Source organism: Ambystoma mexicanum, chromosome 2q (genome assembly GCF_040938575.1).
Source record: "Ambystoma mexicanum isolate Mex_15411 chromosome 2q, UKY_AmexF1_1, whole genome shotgun sequence".
Lineage (NCBI taxonomy): Eukaryota > Metazoa > Chordata > Amphibia > Caudata > Ambystomatidae > Ambystoma > Ambystoma mexicanum.
Genome location: NC_090924.1, coordinates 596,913,440 through 596,940,381, shown reverse-complemented (window position 1 = coordinate 596,940,381; position 26,942 = coordinate 596,913,440). Strand labels below are relative to the sequence as shown.

Sequence of the window (26,942 nt, the reverse complement as noted above, 5' to 3'; positions counted from 1 at the left end):
GCGCGGATGCTCTGTGTTTCGAACCTAGTATTCACAGAAGTGAGTACCCCCTTCCATGGCTCCTCCCATTCCTTCACGATCCTGGCTTAGAACAGCCTGCCTTACGTGGAGTCCTCGCCCCAATATGAGACATGGCTGTTAGATGTTCACATGGCGGTTCTATGTGATCTGCTCGAAAAAATGTGTGCGAAAATTATTTTGTTAATGGTAGTTTTTGCAGCACATATATGCGGTGGGAGACCCCTGCAGGTCCCCCTTAACCCCTCCACATTAGCTATTTGCCTACCCCCCCCCCCACTTCCACATATACTTGGTGCAAAATCAGTTAAAAAACGTTCTACTTCGATGAAATCTCCTGCTGCAAAAAACCCCTATCCCCACATGCCAAACCAGCACTTCACAAATGAAGGCCATCCATCACACATCATGCATGTCCTTATTTAGCTAAATGAAACATATTCCTCCACATCTGGCTGCACTCTCATGCGCCCGCAAGTCATGTTTGAGTTGGACAGTCAGTTCCGGACTCATTCCTTACACTCTGTGCCTTATCAGCCATCACAAAGTCAGCACCACCGACCCCCACAATGCAAGCCCTAAGCAGGACTTGCGACCCCATTCCCACCCCCCCCTCCACCCAAGGAATGTCATTGAAAGGGTTTTATGCCAGTTTTAACCTGGTTCGTTTTTCAACTTCCTGAAACTGAGCAAACCTGAAGTTTCGCATGTTTTTCCATTGGGAGGTTCCAAACTGCACACCCACTGCACTGCACTGCACTGCACTGCGGCCCCTCTCTACCCCCCTTCCCCTTTTCCATATCTCATCCTTTTAATCCCCATTCTTTCGTCTTTAGACTTCGCTTTACTTTCCATATCAACCGTGTGTATGCATGGTTGGCATGGTAACATGTGTGACTGTTGTTGTTCCCCAAAGCTTTGTTTGTTTACCTGAATTTTATTTCCACAGGGAGACCTCAGAGTCATGCATGTGGACATTGTGACACCTTATGACATATCACATATCTCCTAACTAGCGCCATGCATGTTTCTGTGGCCTGCTGATCAAAGCCTTGTCCTGCCCCATGGCACATACATGTAGCAGAAACAGTTGGTCATAAGGGACCTTTAGCTATTGCACACACTGAAGTGCATTAATCATGATCACAACCCGCATCACCATTCCCGAGATAACACTGGATGCCGCACGTGCCCCGGGCTCATGGCACCTCTAAGAATCCTTTCAACCACAGAGAGCACCCTTTCACATGATGCCCACATCCTGAACCCCATACAGTGGGCATCGGGTGTGCTGTGCGTTCATGTACCCACTGGAGAAGGTCTGCCACATTGTGGTCATGCCCTGCTTGTTGCTCACTTTTTCCCCAGTACACGCTGTGCCACAGGATACACCTGGGCAGCAACAGGGTACTGTGGATGGGCTTGTCATGTGGGAAGAGAACACCAACCCATTCTTCTGATAGAGGTGAGTGCATCGCCGCAATAAAGATGGGCTCTTTCCCTGTCTCTGCTCCAGCACCCAGGAAAATACATGAAAGGACAAATGCCTGCGCCAACCCTGCAGTGAGGCAACATTTATTAACACAGCAGAGGGTCCCTTTGTGGGTGACTTAAAAAGCTTTTTAAGAAAAGTCAAGGACAGGTTGCAAAGCAATGAAAATGTGGAGTGTGAATCCAAGGAAAAGAAAGGTCCTGGACATTGTACATGATGAGGAAGTACAAAGTGGGCAGCAACACATCCAAGGTAAAACAGGGTGTAAATGATGACAAGATAAATACAATCCAACGCACTGAATCCTCCAAATTTGAATGGATGGTAATGAAATTTCTTACACAGATTAGGGGGGGGGGTAGGGAATTTACATCCCCATAATGGCCAGAATATCTCTGTCAACTGCTTAGTTGCGCTGTTGAGGAAATCTATCAGCCGATGGCTGGATATACACAGTGGCCAGGCAGGGGACTCTTTTGCTGGTAGTAGACTCCCTCCCCATGGACGCCTACTTCTGGGGAAGTGTATACTCCCGACAGGCCACGAGCCAAATCCAGGTAAACTGTAACTGGGCATTGCATGGCCTCCACCATGTTGCGGCAGAGGGTGGCAATGGTACATGCCAGTTCTTGCACTAGAGCAAAGGACACATGGGCAGCCTGGTAAACGGACTGGTTGTGGACAACGGTCTCCTCTTGGGCAAGGCAAGCATCCTCCCTAGAGCTAGCAAAGGCTTTTTAAGATGCGGCAGGGAATTGCTTTTGGTCACGACCAGCATCGCCTCGAGGCCTGTTTTTGAACAAGTTATGCATTTTCCTTTGCCTGAGAGTCGGTCTCTGCAGTTGCCTCTTGATGCGCTGCCCATATCTTCCCTGCCATGTCCTCACGCAGCCCAGTAGCTACCTCTAACTCTTGCTGCACGGCCTCCAGGGACCTCTCCCATAGTCGCTCCCGGTGAGGGACAGTCAACCAGCAATTCCCTCGCATTCTTCTCTAACCATGCCGCAGCCGATAATGATGGCCCGTAGTTTCCAAATGACGACTCTGCGAAGACGCTGTCAACCACTGAGGCCAGAGCATTGAGTAGAGGCGCATGGGAGGGGGACGGAGGGTGACTGCTTCTGGCATGCAACCAAACCCTGTGTCACTGGAGGAGGTGCAGCAAGCTTCAGATCTGGCCTGGGACGAGTTTGCTCCTGAGAATCAGGGTGTTTTCCACCACCAGGATGTCCGCAGGCTAGCTGCTAGATCTCCAGTGGGGCCACAGTGACAATGTCGGAGGTGTGGTGGTGTAGGTGCACTGATCTCCCGGGCAGCTGTTGTCTTTGGCTGGTGGAGGGCTGGGGCTCGATGCTGCAGGTAGGTGGTGGAATGGTGTCCCATGGAGCATCTGACAGTTCACCCAAGTCACAGCTCCGGCCACTAGCCCGATCCATGAGGTCTTCCTTGTCGCTGTTGTCCTCCCCATTGCCTCCAGCATGTGGAGTGTAATAGTGATCCCCTGTGGGTAAGAGGATGAGGTTTGTTGGCATGGTACACTTGTAACATGTAATCCTGGTACACCCCTGATATCTGCATTACATCTGTCTGCATTGTCCGCGTTATGGTACGTTGCCGGAGCAACATTAATCCACAGGAATGGAGACACCATTGTGTGGCCTTTGGGAAGGAGTGCAGTGACCCCCGGACAGCGAAGCTGGTAAGCACGTGTTCCCATGCAAGCCATTGGATCATACAAGTACTGGGCCTATGGCATGAGAGAGCTGATAATGGCCCCTTCATGTCATTACCTCATGATGTACAGTGGCCAATGCTTTCATGACCCATTACTGTAGCTAATGCCGCTCCAGCAGAGGCGCTTCCACATCTCTCAATGCAATTCCACACATCAGCAACATCCCATTCTCATTTCCCATATTCCTGACCCTGCCCCTGGGCACTTGTCACCATGCCATTGTGGTGTGCCAGACATCATGTACTCCATGTTTGCTGGGTGGTGTGATGGCATGGCTTAGGTAGGCTGGCCTGCCATGCCACACATCTGTGATCATGTTATTACACCATCATTGAGCTGCATATTGGGAGGCCCAGGCAGCACGGGGAGAACTTGTGCATGATACATGCCAGCTGCCGATTCCTGCGTGCCCTGTGCATGGCGTGTCCTGCTAATCACAGCATGAGCGTTTGCAATGTGGCTACCGTGATTGTACCTGACCTTAATGCCTCTGTTTTCTTCCCTCCCATGTGTGTCCACTTTTTCCCTTTTCTCACCTTACCCACCCCCTCCACCCCCAAACCTCTCCCAACGTCTGTTTCATCAACCTAACCAGACTGCACCGTTTGTTGCAACCATAGTTTTGAGAGGGGTCTTGAGGGCTATCTAAGTTCATGTGGAGGGGACAACACTGGAGAGGGGGTGTGTGTGTTGCAGACCTGCCTGAGCTACAGCATGCCCGGATGGTATGTATTGGGCAGGTAAGTGATCACCCGGTTGCCTTACACAGACATCCTGCCCTTTGCCTTCTTTCTCATTCCACACTGCATGGACAAGGAGTTGTGGTTCGGTGTGGGGTCTGGCACGAGAGCACGTCTCGTGGTTCCCTTTGGGAAGACACACGGGAGCTTGTTTTCAATGTTCTCATAGTGTTAAAGCACGTGCACTAACCAGAGGCGTAGCCAGGATTGTCTAGCAAATGGGGCCAGAAGCTAATGCAGTTGGGCCCACCACACTGACAAAAATATCTGTAAATGCCCACGCAGAGCTGCTGGGTGGGCATTTACAGATTTTGGCTGGGCCTTGCCCCTCAGGCCTTGCCCTGCCCACGCCTCTGGTAATAACAGGCATGAAGGGTTTATGCATGCCCTTACTCTTGCTTTGAAATTACAGGGGATTTTAATCATTTTAGCAGGTGAAGCAGTGGCAGAACAAAATGTAGACTTGCATAGCGTATTTCTATTTGTGAAGCGTAACATTCACTCCCTTCCGGGCGTCTTAGCCCTGATTAGCCAAATAATATATGTGTGTATGCTTACCCAACTAAATGGTGCTCATGTTTGACCACAGAAGGATGAGTCCCACCAGTGTTAAAGGTTGTTATGTTCAGGTTACAAATAGATTTCTTCAATCCATGTTTTGGGGGTATTAGCATACTTGATTGACAAACATTTGACCTTTTGAATTTGACTGAATTCTTTTGATTGCTTTTTCGTAATTAAATGAAATCAGTATATGGGGAGGGGTAAGGGAATAGGTTAAGGTGGGGAAGGGGGGAGTAGGGGTGCTGGGGTTCTCAGCCTGCATTTTCCAGCCAAAACAACGACCCATAAACATTCGGTAAAATTGGAAACCGTCAAATATTTTTCGATCAAGTAGACCCAACCCATGTTTTGGTCCATTGATCTATCTCAAGGACTATTCCCCTCCCCGCTACCCCTCTCCCCTCCCCCGTTCCCACTTCCACTCCACCTGTCAAAAGCGGCATGCAGGTAGGCCGGCATGAGATTCTCAGGCTGCCACTGATGCATTGGAGTCCTGTGGAATCCGCCAGCTTTTAGACGTTGCTTAAAGGGGGGATAGTCCTTGTGAAAAGCCTCCCGTCATGGGCCGATGTGGGGAAGCATTGACACGTCTTTGCACTATGATGTGCTCATAGTGCAGGCGAACCAGAGTCCACCTGGATTTGCACGCATTCTTTGCAGTTCATTCTGGAAGTGCACTGTTGGACCTTCGCCTCCATGCAGACTGTCTGATGGGGAGAGAGACCACGGTGCATTCATGTAAGTAACCGTCCGCCCACCTGATGCATGGGAATCACAGGCACTACACTATCCTGGTGGTGGTATACACACTGATGCTGTACGGATAGGCGGTGGCTCCAAGTCTCTGGAGGAAATGTATAGGACTCTGTGCTAGTGGTCTCTGTTGGCTTCAGTGATTCTCCCCTCACTGGTATTTGAAATTCCAAGTGCAAATATACCCAGATGCCCCGGTCAATAGTATCATACATTTGAGTGGGGGGAGTGTGGCTATTGACCTGTTTACAGACATGGAGTTAACATCTGCCTGTGTGCACAGGGCAAGTGGAAGTACATGGCCACAGATATGTCCAGGTAATAAGAGGGACATGTTTGGGGCAGCATACATTGGTGATGTCACATGTCCATGCCTGGTATGCGGATGGGTCAGTGTTGGCGTCAGCAATTCTGGACATTTGTGCGAGAGGCAAAATGTCTTGGCCACTCACACACTTTACAAATCAATGCATGCAATATATTCATTCTTGACTCCTGCATGCAATATACTCACCTTTGATCCCATTCTTAACTCCTGCATGCAATATACTCACCTTTGATCCCATTCTTGACTCCTGCATGCAATATACTCACCTTTGATACCATTCTTGACTCCTCCAAGTCCCTTGGGGCTGCTTACATCAATGACAGTCAGCGCCTGCTCCTCCCACAGCTGCAGACCCAGAAATAGTATTGGTGAGCCTCCTCATGGAGCCATACACTCCTGGCAGTGATTGGCCACCAGTTTTCAGATGCGCCTCCTTAGTTTGCTCCAGTCTTTCTGGATCTGGTACATCCTGCACGGTGTAGTCGCTGCTGCATTGATGACCTGCACGATGGACATCTAGATTGTGTTGCTCTGGCACAGCCACATCTTGTGGTGCTCTGGACCTATGATGCACGCCACCACCTTAACAACGTCCTCCACCAGGACATTCGCGTCATCATCAATGAACTTGGGGCATCTTACCTGCAGCATGGTGCTCGGTGGGTGTCTAGTTTTGTGGGGCACAGCAAGTGCGAAACTGGTCAGCCGGAGAGTGGACCAATGAATCTGGGCACAGGAGCAGGTATCGGTAGAATGTGGTTTGTAGGGGTGACTGAGGACAGGGAGGAGGCAACCTACGGGGAAGCCACAGAGGTTGGACGGAGAAGGGAATGGGTGGTGGTGCCAAGAGCCTGGTGGAGCAGGAGTGAGATTGTGTGCCGGCGCAAGGGCAAAGGACATCAAAGCCGGGGAGGGTATAGGGCAGCGATAGAAGCGAGCATGACAGTCAGGAAGGGGGCAGAGAGGTCAAAAATGGGTAACAACAGTCTAAGATTAAGAGACCAAAAGGTTCAAAGAGCAGGGCAGAAACTGTCAAGGGGGAAGAGAGATTAAAGAGGAAGTATTAGCAATCAGGCAGCAAGGAATTTCAAAAAGGGGGTTGCAACAGTCAACGGGAGCAAAGAGGTCAAAGGATGAAAGAGGGCATAGCAGCTGTGAAGGAGGCAGAGAGGTCTAAGGGGATGCAGAAGCTTCTGGGGGTGGGGCAGAGAGGACAAAGAAGTGGGATCACCAGCCAAGGAGGAGAGAGGGCAAACGGGGTAACAGCAGTAAAGTCGGGCAGATTGGTCAAAGAGAGAGTAGCAACATTCAAGGGGGGCAGAGGCTAAAGCAGTGGTACCAACAGTTACAAGGGGCACAGGGGCAGGGAGGAGAAAGAAGCTGTCAAGGTGGGAATAGAGAATAGAGAGGTGGCAGTGATGTGATGTCTGAGGGAGGCCTTCCTTGGTGCACGAGGACCTGAGCAAAGTCCACCCAAGGTGGGCCTTTCCTCTGTATATGTGATCATTTCATAGAAAGGGCCTTCATCTTCCCCCCAAGAGCATGCAGGGTTAGAGTGGAGAGCATTCATTTGAAATGTTTGCATAGAACTCAGCTAGACATCCCCTTTGCATTATATGGCAATAATTATCCGGCTGCCTTTCACCATATTAGAGACTAAATCATGGCCAGCATTGCAGGAATCTAGCATTGCCAAACACAGGAAAATCATTTCAGGAATCATGCTTGGAAATAGATGTGGACCAGTAACGTCTACCTGACCTACCCCCACCCTCCATTACTTGTAAATACACTTTAATGGCCTCAAACTAATTTGAGATATGATCTTCCATTGCATTTGTATTCCACCAAGCAGTGCTGTGGAGTTTAGGGGCAAGGGTTGAACATTGCGAGATCAGCATAGCCTAGGCTATGGTCAGCAGCAATGTTGAAGCAGTGTTCTGACAAATCTCATCAGCCAATGCCTATAGTTTCCATCTCTGTGTATAGGAGGCCCACACTGAGAGAGCACGTCAGACTGTATTATACAAGCTGTAATCCTTCCTTAAATGTGGCAGGTCAAGCCAGACATTCTGGGTTATTTACAGATCCAGGCATGAAGATCCATTGGTCCTTCTTATCTAAGCGTTAATTTCTTTTGGGCTTTTGCACCGGAGTATCAGATGTCTTTGCAGTGAAAAGCCATATATACTCAAAATGCAGGGACCTTATCTTGCCTCACCATCAATTCACTGCTTGCCAAACCCATCCCAGATGATGGTTCAGGTACTTCAATACAAAGCGCCCACATTGTCATCTTGCAGACAGTTGAAGTATGGATACTTGGAATATTAATAGAACACCAGAGTGAAACCTTAACTGCCCGCCACCAAACCTAACTAACCGCACAGAAATATGTATTCCAAATACATCTCTCTTCCCAGAAAGGTCTGGTGGGAGACGGCTGAACATGAATCATATTATAGATATGTCAGTCGAGTGTGCCGCCCTCTGTCCAGTTGTACAGGAGTCCTTTGAAATGTTAAATACTGTATTTCATGCTACTGTATGTTTGTTGCATCAAATTTTGGAAGCTGCACAATTTAGTGGCTTTGTTCAGTGGTTACTTTTCCTTAACCTGTCTGTACATTGTTCAGTATATTTATTATGTGCACTATTTTAACCAACTGTGTGTTCATGGCCATGTCCGACACGGCCGCATGGACGAAGTATGTAGAGTAAGTACGTTTTCTCTCTACCTACTTTAATTATCACAGTTGTTTATTGTAATTCCATTGTATTATACTGTACACTTTATGTGCCGTTTCCCAGTATCCTTTCCAAATATATTGATTTATGAACTGTGCTTTGCGCACCGATCTTGCTTTAAATATTTCTTTTTATTACTGATTCAGTCTGACAATGAATAATAATACATTTAATGACAAATAAAAGAGAGCACCAGACAAATATTTGTCATAGGTTTACTTAAGCCTTCAAAAAGCACTTTCAGCTTTGCAATAATATGACTCAAAATCATCTCACATTGTATGACACCATTTTGTCATGAAAAATGTACGGTATAAAGTGATTGGACAACCGCTTTTCCCAAAAAGCAATCCACCATTTTGAATATTAATCTATTCAACAACTGAATTAACAATGTGAAATCCGGTTATCACCAGTGCAAAAAATGTCATTATGTATTGACACAAAATCACAGGGTCACAATCTAAACAGTAAGAACGATGAAATCATCTTAACATCCTCCTTGACTTGTGTGTAGACTGGTTTTCTGTAGAGGGTGGCAAAACAGCAATGATTTTACATGTTCCACTTAGCCATGATTTTAAAATAAAATAGCGTTTTAATGATATGAGAGACAGAGAATTGAATACCATTGTTAACCATAGATAATAAACAAAGAGTGCTTTCCTTGACTTAGCACACATTGTAAAATGCTACTCTAAAGTTAAAGCAAATTTCATATAATAACTGTTATAAATAGTGACATTTCTCCTCCCTTTTAAATTATTTGGGGATTATTTTATACGTTTATTCATTTGGCATTCCACCCTTTCTAAAAAACGTTTATTTCAAAAAGGTCACCATTATCTCAAAACACAAAATTATTGGTTTTCACTAAAAAAAAAGGTAAGTTTCAGATGTAGCTCAAGCCCTTAAGCTTAAGTTTACATCTTCCTCAGCAAATAAAAAACTGTTTACAAATGTGCATGGATATTTATTGGAAGAAGCAATAACCCATGTTTCATTGGTGATAGCTAAATGTCCATATTCTATCCTGATTAAATGCGTTGCCAGGGGTTTCTTGCCTTGCAAGCGGCAGTTAGCAAGTAAGTCTACAATTTCAAGTCAACCCAGCTCATTCATTGTGTCAATTTCACGGGTTATGTTACATCTGAATGAAGACATAGTACTGTAATTGCATATCTTCATGACTCCCTAAGATGTCATTAGAGGGATTTGGAATTTCAATGTACCCTGTGTAAAAGAAGGCACCATGTTGAATGTCTGGTGTCCCGAAAGCGTGCCACCTCTTTGTGTGATGTACAAAACGGAAAGGGATGTAATACAAATGTGTGCCGCAATCCTTAGTTTTGTTCACGGACCCCCTCTGTGTTCCCCTGCTAATATCTTAAGATCTCGCTATAGAGAAATGTACAATAGCCACGGTGAGGAATGACAGAGAGTACAATCCAAACCAACCAAAACAGATATCACAACAAGAATGATGGAAATAAATGCCAGATTGTGTATGAGGAACATAAATAGTTAAAACACACATTGTGAGATCAATGCCGTGTAGTAACAATATAAGAAGCTTAATGCAGCGTTCTTTGACGTCCTCTAAGCGTACACATTGTTTTCCACCAAAGAGCACTCGGCGTACACAAACCCATTTGTATCAATCCAGGATGTGTAAATCCAATCTGGGAAAGACATTGTGGTTGAAGATTCCAGTACCCTAACAGTGCATGTTTCCTGTGGGTCTTACCGTGGCCCTTGCACCCGCTGAAAGGTTCCACGCAATGAATAAGTGAAGGCATTGCTTGGAGTGAGTTGCGAGGCATTCTCTCAATTTACCCTGAAATTGTATCATTCCTTCCAATGTTGTGACCCATAACATTTCTTCCACAGCAGTGAAATGAACATCACTGGAAGGAGCTGGCCTAGCCGCCAGCAATGTTGCCAGATAAGGGCCTAAAAACTATGCATTCCTGGGGGAGCTCGTACCCAGCAAACTCCACCCACTGAAGCTTCTCTCCCCCACGTCTCATGTTGCACCATGCTGTGCAGTACCAGACAGAACAATAAATAGCGGCAGTTAATAATGGTGAATTATGTATATAATCCATTTCGTAAATTGCAGTAGAGTGTTATCTTGGACCTTGGCTCCCCATGGACATTCTCTTCCTGGAATTGGGTTCTCTCGAGTTCTGCTCTGCACACCTGGCTGCCTGTGTTTGAAACTTGGTTCTGTAAAGCTTATCTTGCGAGAAATGCTCACTGTGTCCCAGGCAGAGTACCCTAACCACTAGCCTTGTTATGCCATCTCACCACTTGACAGTGGTGCATGTCAGCTATGTCAAGGTACGGTACGGGCATCTCTGTGTTCGTGGTGGCCAACTTTGTAACAAACTGCTGGAAGTCCTCGAATTTACAGAAAACTAGCTTGCAAACCCTAAAATCCCCACCAGCATCTTCCCCAACACAACAATGTAAAGCATCAAAGCGGCCACTGCCCTGTGTCCCAATGTGACTAAAGGTAAACTGTTGTGTGGTCTGCGCAAAACAAATAATAAATAAAAAAGAAAATGATGAAATTCAACAAGGGCATCTCCATGACGACGTGCTCCTCTACATTAATGGTAGGCACCCTGCTGCTCACCAGATCTTTTGGAGTACAACTCCCATCATCCATACGTTATGTTAGCAAAGCTGGTAGCGCGCACGTTCACCAAAAGGTATCCTGGTGCTAGGATGCTAAGGCGACAGACTCCAAAAGATTAGAAAAAGAAGGTTTTAAGACAGCGGAGGAATTGGAGATGGTTCTCGGTGCTCCAGTGAGCTATTGGTAGGGCATTCCAGAGAGTTCCTGCTGCAACCGAGAAAGCTTGCCCCCCAGCACGTGACCATCGAAATTCGGGGATTACCACAAGGTTAGCCATTGCAGACCTTAGCAGAGTTCCTTGCAGATAGAAAGCCCGGTGTACAAGACAAAGGGCTTCAAACGTAATCCTTTCCTCCGCTAGCAGCCAGTGTAAGGAGCAGAGAACTGGGCTGATGTGAGCCCATAAGGTGATCCTGTTGCGATCTTTGCTGCCAGGTTTTGCAAACGCTGCAGTCTCTGTACCAGGCCTGATAAAGAACATTCCAATAGCCAGTGTAGACATTCAGAGAGGCACAAGTGGCCTGCTCCTGTGAGGTTAAGGGGGCTGAGGAAGACCCCACTTTACAGTTTAACTTCCATTCTCAACATGTTGAGTTAGGGAAGGCATGCTCTTTCTCCAAATTTTAATGACATCTATTGATTACGTTACCAATGAAAAGATGAATATGGCAGTTCCCTGGGAAGTCACTTTGTATAGATTTGTTCTCTCTCCACGTGGAATGTACTTATAGTTTGCGCTACCACGTGGGCTTTCGTTTATTGGAAGATGGTGTGATGCTCAAACATTTGTTATCTGTAACACAGTGACCTCACGTGCCACATTTTAGGAAGTAACTAAATAGACCTAAGTTACGCTGAATTCTTGAACCATGAACGATGCCAGAAATAGAACAAAAGCAGAATGTTACATGGAAGGGTGCACACTTGGCTAACAATACAAAGAGGAGCTCCATGAGAATATAATGTAACATAGAAGGGTGCATAACTGGCTAACAAAACAAAAGAGGAGTTCCACAGGAATATAATGTTACATAGAAAGGTGCATTAACTGGCTCAAGTAACAAAGGAGGAGCTCCATAGGAATATAATGATACACAGAAGAGTGCATTAACTGGCTACGAAAACAAAAGAGGAGCTCCACAGGAATATAGTGTTACATGGAAACGTGCATTAACTGGCTCACGTAACACAAGTGGAGCTCCAAAGAAATATAATGTTACAGAGAAAGGTGCATTAACTGGCCAACGTAAAAAAGTAACTGCAACGGAAAATAATGTTCGATTGAAGGGTGCATTAACTGGCTAATGTAACAAAAGAGGGGCTCCATAGGACTATAATGTTACATAGAAAGGTGCATTAACTGGCTAATGTAACAAAAGAGGGGCTCCATAGGAATATAATGTTACATAGAAAGGTGCATTAACTGGCTAATGTAAGAAAAGAGGGACTCCGTAGCAATATAATGTTACATGGAAAGGTGCATTAACTGGCTAATATAACAAAAGAGGGGCTCCATTGGAATATAATGTTACATAGAAAGGTTCATTAACTGGCTAATGTAACAAAAGAGGAGTTCCATAGGAATATAATGATACATAAAAGAGTGCATTAACTGTCTAACGTAACAAAAGAGGAGCTCCACAGTAACGCAGTGTTACGTAGAAAGGTGCATTAACTGGCTCACGTAACAAAGGAGGAGGTCCATAGGAATATAATGATACACAGAAGAGTGCATTAACTGGCTACCAAAACAAAAGAGGAGCTCCACAGGAATATAGTGTTACATGGAAACGTGCATTAACTGGCTCACGTAACACAAGTGGAGCTCCAAAGAAATATAATGTTACAGAGAAAGGTGCATTAACTGGCCAACGTAAAAAAGTAACTGCAACGGAAAATAATGTTCGATTGAAGGGTGCATTAACTGGCTAATGTAACAAAAGAGGGGCTCCATAGGACTATAATGTTACATAGAAAAGTGCATTAACTGGCTAATGTAACAAAAGAGGGGCTCCATAGGAATATAATGTTACATAGAAAGGTGCATTAACTGGCTAATGTAAGAAAAGAGGGACTCCGTAGTAATATAATGTTACATGGAAAGGTGCATTAACTGGCTAATGTAACAAAAGAGGGGCTCCATAGGACTATAATGTTACATAGAAAAGTGCATTAACTGGCTAATATAACAAAAGAGGGGCTCCATTGGAATATAATGATACATAAAAGAGTGCATTAACTGTCTAACGTAACAAAAGAGGAGCTCCACAGTAAAGCAGTGTTACCTAGAAAGGTGCATTAACTGGCTCACGTAACAATATAGAAGTTCTATAGGAATATAATGATACACAGAAGAGTGCATTACCTAGCTACCAAAACAAAAGAGGAGCTCCACAGGAATATAGTGTTACATGGAAAGGTGCATTACCTGGCTAACAAAACAAAAGAGGAGCTCCACAGAAATATAGTGTTACATGGAAAGGTGCATTAACTGGCTCACGTAACACAAGAGGAGCTCCAAAGAAATATAATGTTACAGAGAAAGGTGCATTAACTGGCGTACGTAAAAAGGAGCACCAACGGAAAATAATGTTACATTGAAGGGTGCATTAACTGGCTAATGTAACAAAAGAGGGACTCCATAGGACTATAATGTTAGATTGAAGGGTGCATTAACTGGCTAATGTAACAAAAGAGGGGCTCCATAGGACTATAATGTTACATAGAAAGGTGCATTAACTGGCTAATGTAACAAAAGAGGGGCTCCACAGGAATATAATGTTACAGAGAAAGTCGCATTAACCATGCAACTAAACAAAATAGGAGCTCGATAGGAATGCAATGCGCAGTGAGATTCAGCGTTTTCCTATTGGTCAGAAAGTCTGCTTTTGGAAGGATTTACTTACATTTCATCCCACCCTTTCCGTTTTGGACCTCAATGCAAATTGTTCACTGCAAAAAACTATGTGACAAACAGAGCAACAGTGCATGCAAAGTGCCAATGGTACTGATGTGAAGGAGTGCTCGGTGGCATGGAAGTGCTTTCCACAGTTACTTATGTTGAAAAATCTAAGTTAGTTTTCCAGAAAATGAAACATTCATTCTGGAGCAAACTATTTTAAAGCGATTACTGTGAAGGGAGCATGGAATGAGCCCTGATATTCAGTTCATTTTCCAGTAAAACCCACATCATACCTCTCAATTTCTCACCATTAGCCTAAGAGTTTTATATGTTTTCTTGGGCTTAATTATTGTGTTTAAAGAAGACATTATCAGAATGAAATGCTATAATGTTAGTGCAAGGCATGCAATTTTATCAGGGGAATACATCTCCTTTTGTAATATAGCTGGTCAGTATGCTTATATGCCTGCAGACCACTTAGTATGTGAATTGCCAACAACTTCTAGCTGCACATATTGGGGTTCTGGTAGTGCATGTATTTGCTTGCACAGAAGTCAAACACCAAACCGCCACATGTGTCATTTGTTTTGCAAAATAAAGTAACCCGGTGGCCAAAAAGTAGTGGCATCAATTCACTTCTTTGTTGAATCCTATTGGAGGCATAGTATTACATCTTAAAATCCACTGACATCCTCCAAGCCTTTGTAATATGAAGCACTTTGCATGAACAGATCAGTTTCACACTGTTGAGCATTGTGGTTCTGAAGTGCTCCTATATATTAGTAGAGAGAGGCAATTGAGAGGTATGAGTCAATTGATCGCATTCCAATTGGAAACAAAATATTGCACATTACCTCCCTGCAGAATGCACATTTTCATGTTTTCCATTGAGTTGCCATTGCAAAAAGAGTCTAGCAAATAGCCATGTTGCTGAGTCAGATCAAATGGTGTGTCATGTCTTTTTCATGACTACTATGACCGTGCAGCTCTGCCACGAGGGAACACAAGGAACCTCCAAACCATGTTATGGCCAAAGACCAAGGCACTCTTGCATTGATCACATGTGTCCTTGGGTCCAGATGAGATGGGTCCCGCTATCAGGTGAGCTAATCATTCATCGTATACCCGCTAATGCTCTCCATTTTCTCAACGCTTCATATAGGTACACTTTCACTGGCATTTATACTTTTGAATCATTGATAAAAATACTGGCAAGAGGATTCTGCTTGAAAAGGTTCACCTTCCTCCGAGACCCATGGAACTGGCTGGATTTCAGTGTCATTGTCATGGCGTAAGTAGCAGCATCCCATTCATTTCATGCTACTGAGAGTCTTTTCTCTAGTTTCATTGATGTGGTAATGCTTTCTTGAGTTCGTGCCTTTGTTGTTGTTTCAACACAGTTCTTTGATGTGCATGAAAGGCCTCAGTTTGTGGCTACTGATAGAAGTTGGGTAAAGTCCTTAGTCCAACGGGCAGGGGTGATTTTTGTTGACACACCAACAAGGATAGTTGTACAGTTTTGTAATTAAAGGCAGCTGCTGAGCGTGCTACAAGAAGGGAAGGCCCACAGGACACCAGATTGGCCCAACAGACATACACCTGGCCTCAATGCTCAAGCCGAGGGCGGGTGGGGGGGCGAGGGGGCTGGGACATCAAAATGGTAGTTGCCCTGAAATTGCACAGATCCTTCCACTAGCCCCACGCACAAACATACACTTGTATTATTCTGCTCAGGTTAAACTTTACAATTGGCCTTGTCTATGTGGCCTCATCTATGTGATTTGTATGAAAAAATAAAAAATGAAAACGAAAAAACAAAATTGATTGGTTTTACTACTTCTTTCCCTTGACTCCCACTTCCTACCCACACCCTTCCACACTAAGAATATTACATTTTTAACCCACTATTTGTTTCAGGGAATTTCAATTTTGAATATTGAAATGGATTTTTAGGCAGATGTGGTCCATTTCACATTTGTGTGTACACGTCACTAAAACTCATTTGGGATCAATATGATGTGTAAGATGAAATATAAAAGGGATCATTAAAAAAGTGCATTTCTTTTAGTACAACTGTCCTTTTTATAGTTTTGGCTGTGAGATAGTGTTGCATGTGATGCCTGTAAATGTAAACTATTGTCATGGGAAGTGAAGAAAGGCGAGAGATGGGATGTGAGGAGGGACAAATAGCTTGTGTGTCTTTGGTTATTTATCCACCCATTGGTAGCCCATACGTATTATAGTCTCAGTAGTGATTCCAAACCACTTTTTTCCCCTCTCTATCCAAAACATACATCCTGGAATCTCTTAAGGCTCTCACTGTGCTTTCTGATGAGTCTTTTCAAAGGCAATTGCTTAATTGCAGGTATAAACCAGATCCCGGGGTAAAAAAAAAAGAAAACTGTCTTAGCCTAGTGTGCCTTCAGCCACTTGATTTATTGGCAATATGTGTGTCATTACATCTGTTCCTTGAACTGAATTCCTGTAAAAAACAAGCATTGACAAAACCAACCGTTTTAACTCTTGTAATAAGTATTAGGTTGTGTTTTGCCAGGCACTGCCATGATATGCCCATGAACTAATGTCATTTTACAGCTATTGCCATCTTATGGCCAGGTAGGACCGTTATGGCGGTGCCTGGAAAATGAGGATCCTATGCCAAACAAAAATGATTAGCTTTGCCAGTCCTTGTTTAAATGTGGCATTTCCCTATAACTTACAGATTTCCACTTTCCACCCCTCACAATTGGGATAATGTTGGTTTTGAAAAAACAAAAATCTAATTTAGGATTGGAGTGAGTTTCGCTCCGCTTTAAATATTTTTTTTTCATGCAAATCCCATAAACCCATTTGGCCAGTTTGTAAAAGTCACATCAACCTCTGGCACCAACCACAAACTGCAACAGTTATACAACTATGTCCATCACAGTATTTCTGGGAGGCAACATGGGAAACAGAAAAATGTTCAGTCACCTGGTCGGTGGTGGGGAGTGGTGGCGGGTGAAGGGGACAATACCCATAATTTCTGAACATTTGTTCATGCATTTTGAGAAATATTTACTGGGCAGCGTTGTTTATATATTCTACTTTAGGAAGAATGTGTCTCCATTCCCAGTATGACATCAGCTGCCAGAAGGATCCCAAAAGTGGGATGGTGGGTCTCTTTGTTTGGTGAGGTCAGGCCGGGAATGAAAACAATGAGTTCTTAATGTGGAACTTTTCAGTGGACAAGCCCCTGGAGGCGCTCTCCGCTATATGTGTTACAAACCTCCACCCGCCAGCAATGCCCTGGGCACCCAATTAACTCTGCAATTTCAGACGCAGAAAGTTGTCCTTTGGTACCTTGAGCTGTGCAGACGTAATCGAGGGCACTGCAAAACATGGTCAAAAATATCTCACTGTGTAAGATGTCTGGAGATGTCCTTGCATCATGATGGCTCCAAGACCTTGGCTCGTGCATTGAACACATGCAAGGAAGGTTTCAGGGCATCCGTTGCCTATTGATGCTGTCTTTATGTACATTTTCCCTTTTAAACAGTTGGCATCATGCCAGCACTCATGTCAATTAACCCTTATTTTAAATTGCAAAAATGGTTTGCGGTAACCCAGTGTTGCTGATGCACACAGATGTTCTGATGAGTAACACTGACTTACTCCTGACCTACTACTAGTAAGTCAGGAGCAGCTGCTTCGTGAATCCTATCTCCTGTCCCCAGGAGTAACTCAGAGAAACTCAAAGTAACCTCTGTGTGAATTAGTGCCAATGGTCTTGGACATATTATTATTATTATTATTGGGATATCTATTGGGTGCAGACCTAGCTTCAGGAAGCAATGGAGCTCTTAACAATCATAGGAGGAAGAACAAGGTTAGGGAGCATAGAAGAAGAGAGTGGGGATCTAACAGCAGGAGAGGGAGGGTAACAGTCAGCAATGGATCTGCAAGTAACCAGGGGAGGAAACAGTCGGGATCAGATCACTCAGTCTCAGGTCAGGTGCGAGTGGACGGTGTATGGACATTTTGATATTTTCCATTGTGTTGCCGTGGATGCCCATTACGATATTTATTAAGGACAGGATGTGTTTTGTCTTCAGGGGCATGGAACATTTCCTAGTATATGCTAAGGCAAGGTTCTCACGTAGGGGATGCATTTGAGAAGTTCCTTTAAAACATTAGATTGAATAAGAGTAGTGACTTGCAACTGACCCAATGGCTTTGACACAAATACTTGCCATCTTGCATTAACCCCTAGAAGGGTGAGAATTGCACCTGCAAAAAATATGCATTCCAAAGTTACTTCATGTTTTATATTTGGCATCCATTATCTTATATTCCTATAATGCCACGGTATTGTTCACTCTTAAAGCTCCAACGCATTAGCTCAAAGAAAAGAGCGGGGCTGTTGGAAACACAACCACACATACATCCTGATGTTTGGACAGTGGTTGCAGGCTCTGTTCTTCGCGCACTTAATCGTACTGAAGCAACACAATTTGGGCATTGCCCAAATGAGACAGCACAAGACTCGTTTCTGAGCAACTTCTTGGATTAAATGGTTGGCTGAGAGGCGTAGACAGAGTAGGGCTGAGCGGGGAAGGCCCACCCAAAATCTGTAAATACCCCCTCAGCAGCACTTTGTGGGCATTTGCAGATATTAATGCCACTGTGGTGGGTCCAGTTACATTAGCTTCACCCCCCACTTGCTAGACAATCCTGGCGTGAGGGCTGCTCACGCTGGGATAGGGAGGTTTTGTCACAGTAGAATTAATCAAATTCGTTTTTGTCGAATTATTTTAGCTGAATGTGTCCGCAAATATATGTGTGTGGTGGGTAAAAGTAATCATTAAGGTGAGAGGACTTAGGGGGGGGCGGCTGCGTGGGACTCCACCGACATATATTTGCGGCCAAATTGCATAAAAGAAAAAAAGTTTAAACGAAATCGAATTCGAAGAAATCACAAAGGACCGTCAAGTGCACTGGTTCGGTTATAGGTCAAAGGATCGACAACTAAAGGATTGAATGGTCAAAGGGTTGACACCAAAGGACCGAAAACAAAAGGATCAAAAACATTTTTTTATTTTTTTTTGGGGGGGTCCTCCCCCACCCCTGTTTTTTGTGGTAAAAACCACTTTTTTCCCTAAACGAAAACCCCCCAAAAAAAATGTAATTAAAAAATAAAATTCGATCCTTTTGTTTTCGGTCCTCTGGTGTCGATCCTTTGACCATTCGACCCTTTGTAGTCGACCCTTTGACCGGACACCCACTGGTTCATATCCCTTTCTGCTACTGGGATGCATTTGACAGCCCAGTATTCTTAAGTCAGTGGTTGGCAAGCATCTGTGCTAACCCCAAAATCGCACTTGTCACAATTGTATTTGGGATCCAGAGTAGGCGATGCATAACAAACCCGGAAGGCCCTGCACCCATGGTTGGTCAGCGGGTGGAAATATTGCTTTGAATATCACGAGTTTACCTAAGAATTCCCCAATTTACCTCTCTGAAGAAAATACCCCGTTCACTTCCCGGAGAAACCTTAGCTGTTTAGAGGTTTAGCCGCTTCAGGTTCTTTCCTTCCCTTGCAGGTGGGTGTACATGTATATTACCACATGCAAGCCATTCACGACCTCCAAACCAATCAGAGTGCTCAGAGTTCAGTCAATGATCTTTGTTATTGACCTCATTGCGAATCTTCTGACGTCAGCAGCACTCCAAAAAACGCAAATCAAAACAAGGTGGTACTCTCCAATGTCAGTTAAACGACAGAGAATAACTTGTCGGGACAGGAATTTTGTGTACATTCTTCGCATTACGCGTCTTGGCCTTTTAAGACTCACAGTTTGCATTGCGCCAAATGGCTCAAGCATGTCCAATTCGGGTGGTAGACGTTTGAATTCAAGGAAAGGCCATTGCGACTTCTCCATCGAATGGCAGGCGATGCTTTCTGGATGTGGCTTGACCTGCCATGTCTGATTCCAAGGTGCGGCAGTAATCAGCAAGCACCCATGCTGCCACCAGCAGAAGGCAGCAGATTTCCCCTGCAAGCAGCAGGTATTGAAAGTAGCTTTTTCAGCAGGCGGCTGAGACAAAATTCCATTTAGCTCTGTTCTCGGCATGTCAAAGACCGTGACTCATCCAAACCGCCCCTTCGGGGGCACCAACCGGCAAGAAATTCCCTAGAATGCCCTACCGCTCAGTAAATCTACATCCTGAAAAGCGAGCTCATTTTTACAAGTCCGTTCTACTCTAGGCGAGCCGAGCCATCGTCTTGGATGACTTCCAAGTAAGTGTCCTGTTGGTTCAAATAGACCCCAACCCTTGAAGAAAATCAACTTCTCGCACATCCGCCGGCTCCACGATTCTTTTGGATGTGTATTCACCTTTTCTGAACCGCCCACTCCACCCTGACGCCTAAAAATTCCACGGCTCAATTCAAAAACGACATTTTAAATTTCTCCTGGAAGGATCTTATGAGGGCGTCTGAACCAATTTCTCCGCCTTAAACAGAGAAGGTCTGGAAAGCGGGTAGATAGAATCCGCTGCGTGGAGGAGCTCCGCACGGCTGAGTGAGCAGCACAGCTTGGCGCATCCTCATGTCATTACGGGCCTGAACTGTTGCAATACATCTCCCGCTCTTTACAATTGCTAAATTATCAGCTCGGATGAGCTGCATGACAAATAATAATTACATTCAGCTTGCACACAGTATTCAAATGAAGCCATTACTGACATGTGGCAGATGTAAATTGCGCAGCTACCAGACTGTGAGAGTCAGGCCGGGAGAAGGCCTCGGCTCTCCCCTGCTTGTTTTCTTGTGGGTGGGCGGGTTGTGAAGGCAGGAATTTCTACAGTAACAAAATGTAGGCGGTAGCTTGTGGTGGATAGCGCATGAGTTAAGTGCTTGCCTCAGACCTGGATCCACCCTGACCTTTGTACGCTATTCATCTTTCAGCGGTCTATAAATTGGTGCACTATTAAATCGGGTAAGGGAGGGGGGAAGTCGCGCTGGGAGTAATATGGGAACTGTTGGTTATTTGTTGACTGTAAAACAATAAAGAAAGTTTAAAAAAAAATATCAAGTAATTAAAACGCCTGTTTTTTCAACTCTTAGTAGCAAGTGGAATCCAGCTTCAAGTACCACAAATGAACGCAACACACCTCGATCCTCACAAAGCATGCTGCTATAACCCTACTGCTGCCAGCCATTCACGTCTAATTATTCATCGTTCAAAACCCCAGTGCTTCATGGGAGATTCCATGATCCCAATTAGATTACGGATTCCATTTCTATGGCAGCATCTGTTGGGCGGTACCATGTTCTGTGTCGTGACGGCATCACGTTACCAATTATTAATGATTTTTGCATCATTAATCCACAACAAGAGAATCTTTCCTCTTGAATTTGGCAATTACACTCCATAGCCACGTGGCATCTCACAATGAAAAGGCCCGATTCCTCAGAAGCTTGCGGAATCGAATGGGGCGAAGCACTTGCAAGCAATCCCCACCACACCTGTCACTGTCACTGTAGTAACTTGCATTCCTTCCGAGAGCTGTGATCACTTTAACACAAAATAACCCTTTTTCAAGGAGGGCACCCATGAAACAGGTGATGCCAACAACCCTATTATTAGGCTATTTATTGAGCGCGGACCTAGCTCGGAGAAGCAATGGAACACTTTTCGGAGGATGGGCTAGCCTTCATAATTTATCCTTTACTGAGTGGGCCATTATGGGATACTATGAAATTACTAAATGGTTTTTCAGAGACCAGAAACCGAAGGAGCATCATGAGTGCTGCACACACAATAGCAGAACAATAATAAGTAACAATAGCTTATGTGTAATAGCTAATTTGCAAGCAGGGGCGAAGACGCCAGCTCTTATGCTCGAATGAGGAGCCCTTTTCATTAGGCACCAGGACTTAGTATGTCAATTTCCTCACTGACGAACATACATGCCAGAATGCGAACCTGCACTAGTTTTGACGGCATCGCGAGAAATCGAGATATCTCATTCCTTGATGGGCTCTGGTGTGTTCTCCGATGCAGGTTAACGGCATTCCGTAGGATGCTCCTTTTTTCGCTGAAATTTGAGTGGCGCTTAAAGGAGATGCTGATACAGGACAGAAACATGTGTTTTGGCAAGTGGCAGGATTGGCGGGCTCTGTGCAAATCTTCTCCGAGGCAGTAGACAGAGATATCATCCCAGTTGCATAATGAGAGCTTATTGACATGTCGTCCCCTGAGCGACAGCTGCAAAGGCCCCTCAAGCCTCCATGAGATGTGGGGGGAATTGAACATCTGGAGCTTTTTATGACCCACTGCAACTAATATGGCTATCCCAGGATCCTACTGATTATCCCTTTTATTGACCAACCAGGGATTTTTGATTGGCCACCTGATCCTCACGTAATCTCTTGACTTTGCAGTTGATACAAGAAAATTATGTGCTTGAAGACTCTATAAGCAAGAGTTGAAGATCTGCAAGCAGAAACTGAGTTTTTGTAGGCTGGAGTTCATGACATTTTTACAAATTGTATTTGTAAATTGATTGAACCAATGTTATTCTGTAATGTGGAAATTTAAATACGAACAATTTGAATAAAATTAATATTGACATCCGATTTTAATGTAGCACTTCATGCCAGATTCCTCATGTTTCTAAGGATATAATAACTTGCATTATTACCCGATGTAATGGGTTACTGCTGTGTTTTGGTTCTGGGAATTGAATGCATTCTCCCTGCTCTGCTTTTATAGTGCACACAAGTGCATCTGTGCTGCTGGTCATGTTTCTGCTCAAGCCAGGAAGTTTGGAGTCAGCGCTATACAAGAGATTATAGACCTCATTCTGAGCATTCTGATTGGCTGCAAAAAGTTCTAGAACAGAATCCATATGATGATGAGACTTAGACATCTCCATCAGACAGTTGAAGCAAAACATGGTCTGATCAAGTAGACAAATAGATGAAAAGGCGAAGAGAAGTCTGAGTATAGAGTGCCTGAGTCACCCAGAAGCCATCCAGGAAGGCTGACCTGGCGCATCCACTAGGGAGAAGTTAGGTCAGAGACAGACAGGAGGAGGGCCGGGGCAGGGAGGGGGAGATGGGCAGAAGCAGGTATCCAGGAAACCAGAGCAGCTGGTCCTGGACAACTAGAGAAGGAGTTAGAATAGCCATGTTCAGATGACTGAGGGAAGATCAGCTGCCCAGCAGCTGAATAGCAACCAGCAGATGTAGCTGTCCCTAGAGCTCTTCTGGCCCCTCCCATGGCTATATGTCTGTAGAGTGTGACAGGACAAATACCTAAACAAGTCCATAACATCCAGTCCTTAGCATGGCAAGCCACTGATTTCTGTGGATGGTAGTGGTGCCGGAGGGGAAACACCCAAAAGGACCGAGGTCAAAAAGACTGAGGCCAAAGGTCAGGCCCCATTTGTTCGCATATGTATATGTGGGGGGGGGGGCAGTTAATAGAAAATGTATAGGCATATGGTGGGGTGGCTTTGGTGGAACTTCCCCCACACACACATAAATATATATATATATGCGAACAAATGGGAAAAACGAAAAAAACGAATTCTGGCTTTTGGTACTCAGGCTTTTTTCCTCAGTCTTTTCACACAGATCCGTGCCGGAGCTCTAGAATTCAAGGATCAGCTGTTGGGGTGTTCTGATTACAAGCAGCCTTTACCAAAATGCTTCTGTGTGACAAATGTCTATCAAAGCGCCCGTCTAGTGAAATATTCCACGCCGGCATTAACCGCTTCCAGGTCATCTCATGTTGCGCCAAACAAAGGGACCCACCCTTCCTGCTCTGGAATCCTGAATGCCGTTGGCCTGCGCGGGGACATTTCAGTAGATGGGCGCCTTAGGAATGTTAATGTCCAGGATGCACTGTTCATTCGATTGCATGCCCTGGTGCGTGATTGCAAGTAACTGTGGTTTGGTTCTACAGGTATGTAACAGCATTTGTAAACCTAGGCAATGTTTCAGCCCTTCGATCTTTCAGAGTTCTGAGAGCTTTAAAAGCTATCTCAGTTATCCCAGGTAAGGAGCCCCCCCCTAATTCTTTACAGTACATCGTGCCTTGGCTTAAAGTGATGCTCTCTGTCCGCCTGCTTCTCCCTCCCCCATATTGACTGTTGTTGCCTGATGGTGTTCCTGTCATTGTCTGTGTGTGACTTTCCCTTGTTACAGATATACAACTGAATTTGTGGACCTGGGCAATGTCTCGGCCTTACGAACGTTCAGAGTACTCCGAGCATTGAAAACAATCTCAGTCATTCCAGGTGAGAATCCGGTCAAACACTGAGGCTGCTCCTGGAGCCCGCATTCCATGTCCCCGTAGACCGTAGCGGAGAAGGACACGTGGTGCATGGCCACTCTAGACAAGGATTGGGAATGGAATGCAGGGAATGCTACCTGTCAACAGAATACACTTTTATTGATGTTCATTTTGCTTTTCTGTTGCTATATTGCTGTTCACACTAGGGTATTTCTGTTCATCCGGCCATTTACACACCCATCCGTTCGTCCATCCAATCTCCCACCTGTCCATCAAATCCATCCATCCCTCCCACTCTTCATCCCTTCCTCCGCATAGCGCCCCCTTCTCCCTTACACCCATCTACCTAAGTATAATGTATCTGCTGTGTTGTACTTACACCTGCTGGAGTAGTGCATCAAAGAGAAGAAAACTTCTCTGGTAAATGACTCTCTACTTCCCAAGATACTACAGAGTGAACGCTTCATACAAGTCGTATGCACTATGGGATCTGTAGTCCTTACAGGCCTCTTGAGAATGACTACTGAAAGGCAGATAAACCAAACCCAGAATCACCTGGCGTGTGGTTGGGAGAAACTGTAATGGTGGAAACAGAGAATGGCTGAAACTTGTGTTTGGAAACCCGTGCTGTGTTACTATTGATAAGAGAAGCCCCGTTAGGCCGCACACTCATCCACATCCCTGACCAAGAGCACATGGTATCAAGACACAGCAAGACCACACGAAATGCATTGTCCAGTTTCCAGACATCCCTTTAACAATATGTGCCCTCTCTCAATAAATGGTGTCATTTCATGAAACTGATTAAAAAAACATTTACTCCCTACCCTAGCAGCCTACATCGGGGGCATCTCCATAGCGAAGACTCCGAATCACTGCTAACCACTGAGGCCATTATACACTATCCCCATCCATAATTCTCATCCTTTAATCATCTACCTACCATTCTCTGCCACACAGAGGAACTATATATACCTATATATATACCTATATCCCTCCCCTCCACATCCACAACATGGTCATTGACGTTTACAGCGATAAACTAAACAGTTTTTGTACTTTACAATATTTTGTTTTATTTTAAGAGCTTTTGAATGCTCTTGGGTTGTGAAATGTCCCTTCCCAACCATTGGGCCATTCCTGCAATGAGAGGGTTGAGAGTTAATATTGTGGGTCTGCTTATCATTTTACCTCCTGCATAGATTTCTTTCAATATTTTATTTTCTTCATGTATAAGAGGCAATCCCATGGTACTTCATTGTTTCAACCATATGCACGATGCACCCCTGTGTGCTGTAATGTGTCATTTTGTGCATTTGCTAATTGATTGACGGGGGACAAAACAGAAGCCTACCTCCATCCTGTGGTGCCCACGCGCCATGGGCCTCTTCTCGCTCTAAAAGTACGGTCACTGCATGCAGAACACCACTTCCATGTTGCCATGCTAGTTCACTTTTATTTAAAACACAACCTTCCTGAATTGAAGAGTGGAGCAAATGGAACACATTTCAAAAGTCAAAATGATGCAGTGCCTTAGGAGTGACAACTGTGCCACATGTGAGCACTCACGAGCATTTTGACACCACTATTCACCTTGCTGCAGAATGGTGTGCGCTGGCACAAATGGGAGAGCCTGAGGAAAACATTCTGGCTCCAGTCATTGACCAAGAACTCACCAAGAGTTAGGACTGGAGTCAAAGACCCCTCATTACAAGTTTGGTGGTTTCCCACTGGTAAATCCGGCGGCATACCACCAAATGGTAATACCGTTCCTGCCACCCACTTGGTGTGCCGATATTACTGGCAGATTACAAGTGGCGGGAAGGGACGTCAATCCCCATTCCAAGGAATCCTCTTGGCCGGAGGTAAATCAGGCCCCCCACTGGCAAACTCGGAATATGCGAGTTCCAAAACGAGCCGGTAAATGGAATTACAGGCACGTTAATTCCACACAGGCATACTTGTAATGAGTCCGCAATCCAACAGGTGTCACTAAACACTCTTCCCACATAAAAAGTGGAAACTCAATATCACAAAATTTTATTAAGAATCTATATATTCCATCATAAAAATGATCATAGTACATAAAACATACATTATGTTAAAAACCACACAAGTAGAATACACCGTAAGTGAGTGCTATTGTGATAACTCCCTTCGGATCATACACTGTGTGTGTATATCACACTCTGATTCCTATGCAACACTACTCATGGCCTCTTTCTTATAGGTGCAATATCAAAACCCAACTTGTACAAGTTTCTGTGCTTGATGTACAATAATGTGGGACATTCTTCAGGGGAAAATTATCTTGTGCTGTGCTTAAAAATTCTTCTTTAGGGGGGGAGCCCTGTTAAACAAAGAAATGGACACCCTATTAGTATCTGATAACCAAGTTTCAATCTTCATTTACATAAAATTAGCCCTTATCCCTAAAAGGGCAGGAAAAACCGTAGGTCATAATTTCATACCTCTCTTCCCATTAATGAATCGTGAGCCTGTACTGGCTGCAGATTCCCAATTTCTTCAGGAATTCTTGCGTTTCCTATTCCTCTCTTCTCTATAATGTGTACAAAAAGGCAAAAAATACATAAGGGAAATTTCCAAATATCCCATTTCTATTCATGACAAGAAAAGTTCACCGGTCAAAAAATAGTAATAGGTCTTACCTATCATAAAGAAGGATGTAGTCTGACTAAAACATCTCTCTGTCCCATATTCAATGTTCCACA

At 44.6% G+C, this 26,942-nt stretch overlaps 1 protein-coding gene across 6 annotated transcripts in view; it reads left to right on the top strand.

Annotated features, from left to right (window-relative positions):
* Positions 1–26,942, top strand: part of LOC138569611 (sodium channel protein type 5 subunit alpha-like) — a 1,199,462-nt gene that overhangs the window by 383,448 nt on the left and 789,072 nt on the right. For 4 of the 6 annotated variants that reach the window (XM_069647738.1, XM_069647737.1, XM_069647740.1 and 1 more), the window contains exons 4-6: positions 8,260–8,347; positions 15,087–15,215; positions 24,123–24,214. In XM_069647738.1, the coding sequence (XP_069503839.1) occupies positions 8,260–8,347; positions 15,087–15,215; positions 24,123–24,214 (309 nt within the window). Of the gene's footprint in view, positions 1–8,259; positions 8,348–15,086; positions 15,216–23,880; positions 23,973–24,122; positions 24,215–26,942 lie in introns of all 6 variants that reach the window. The other 2 variants (XM_069647741.1, XM_069647742.1) reach the window with 1 other exon arrangement.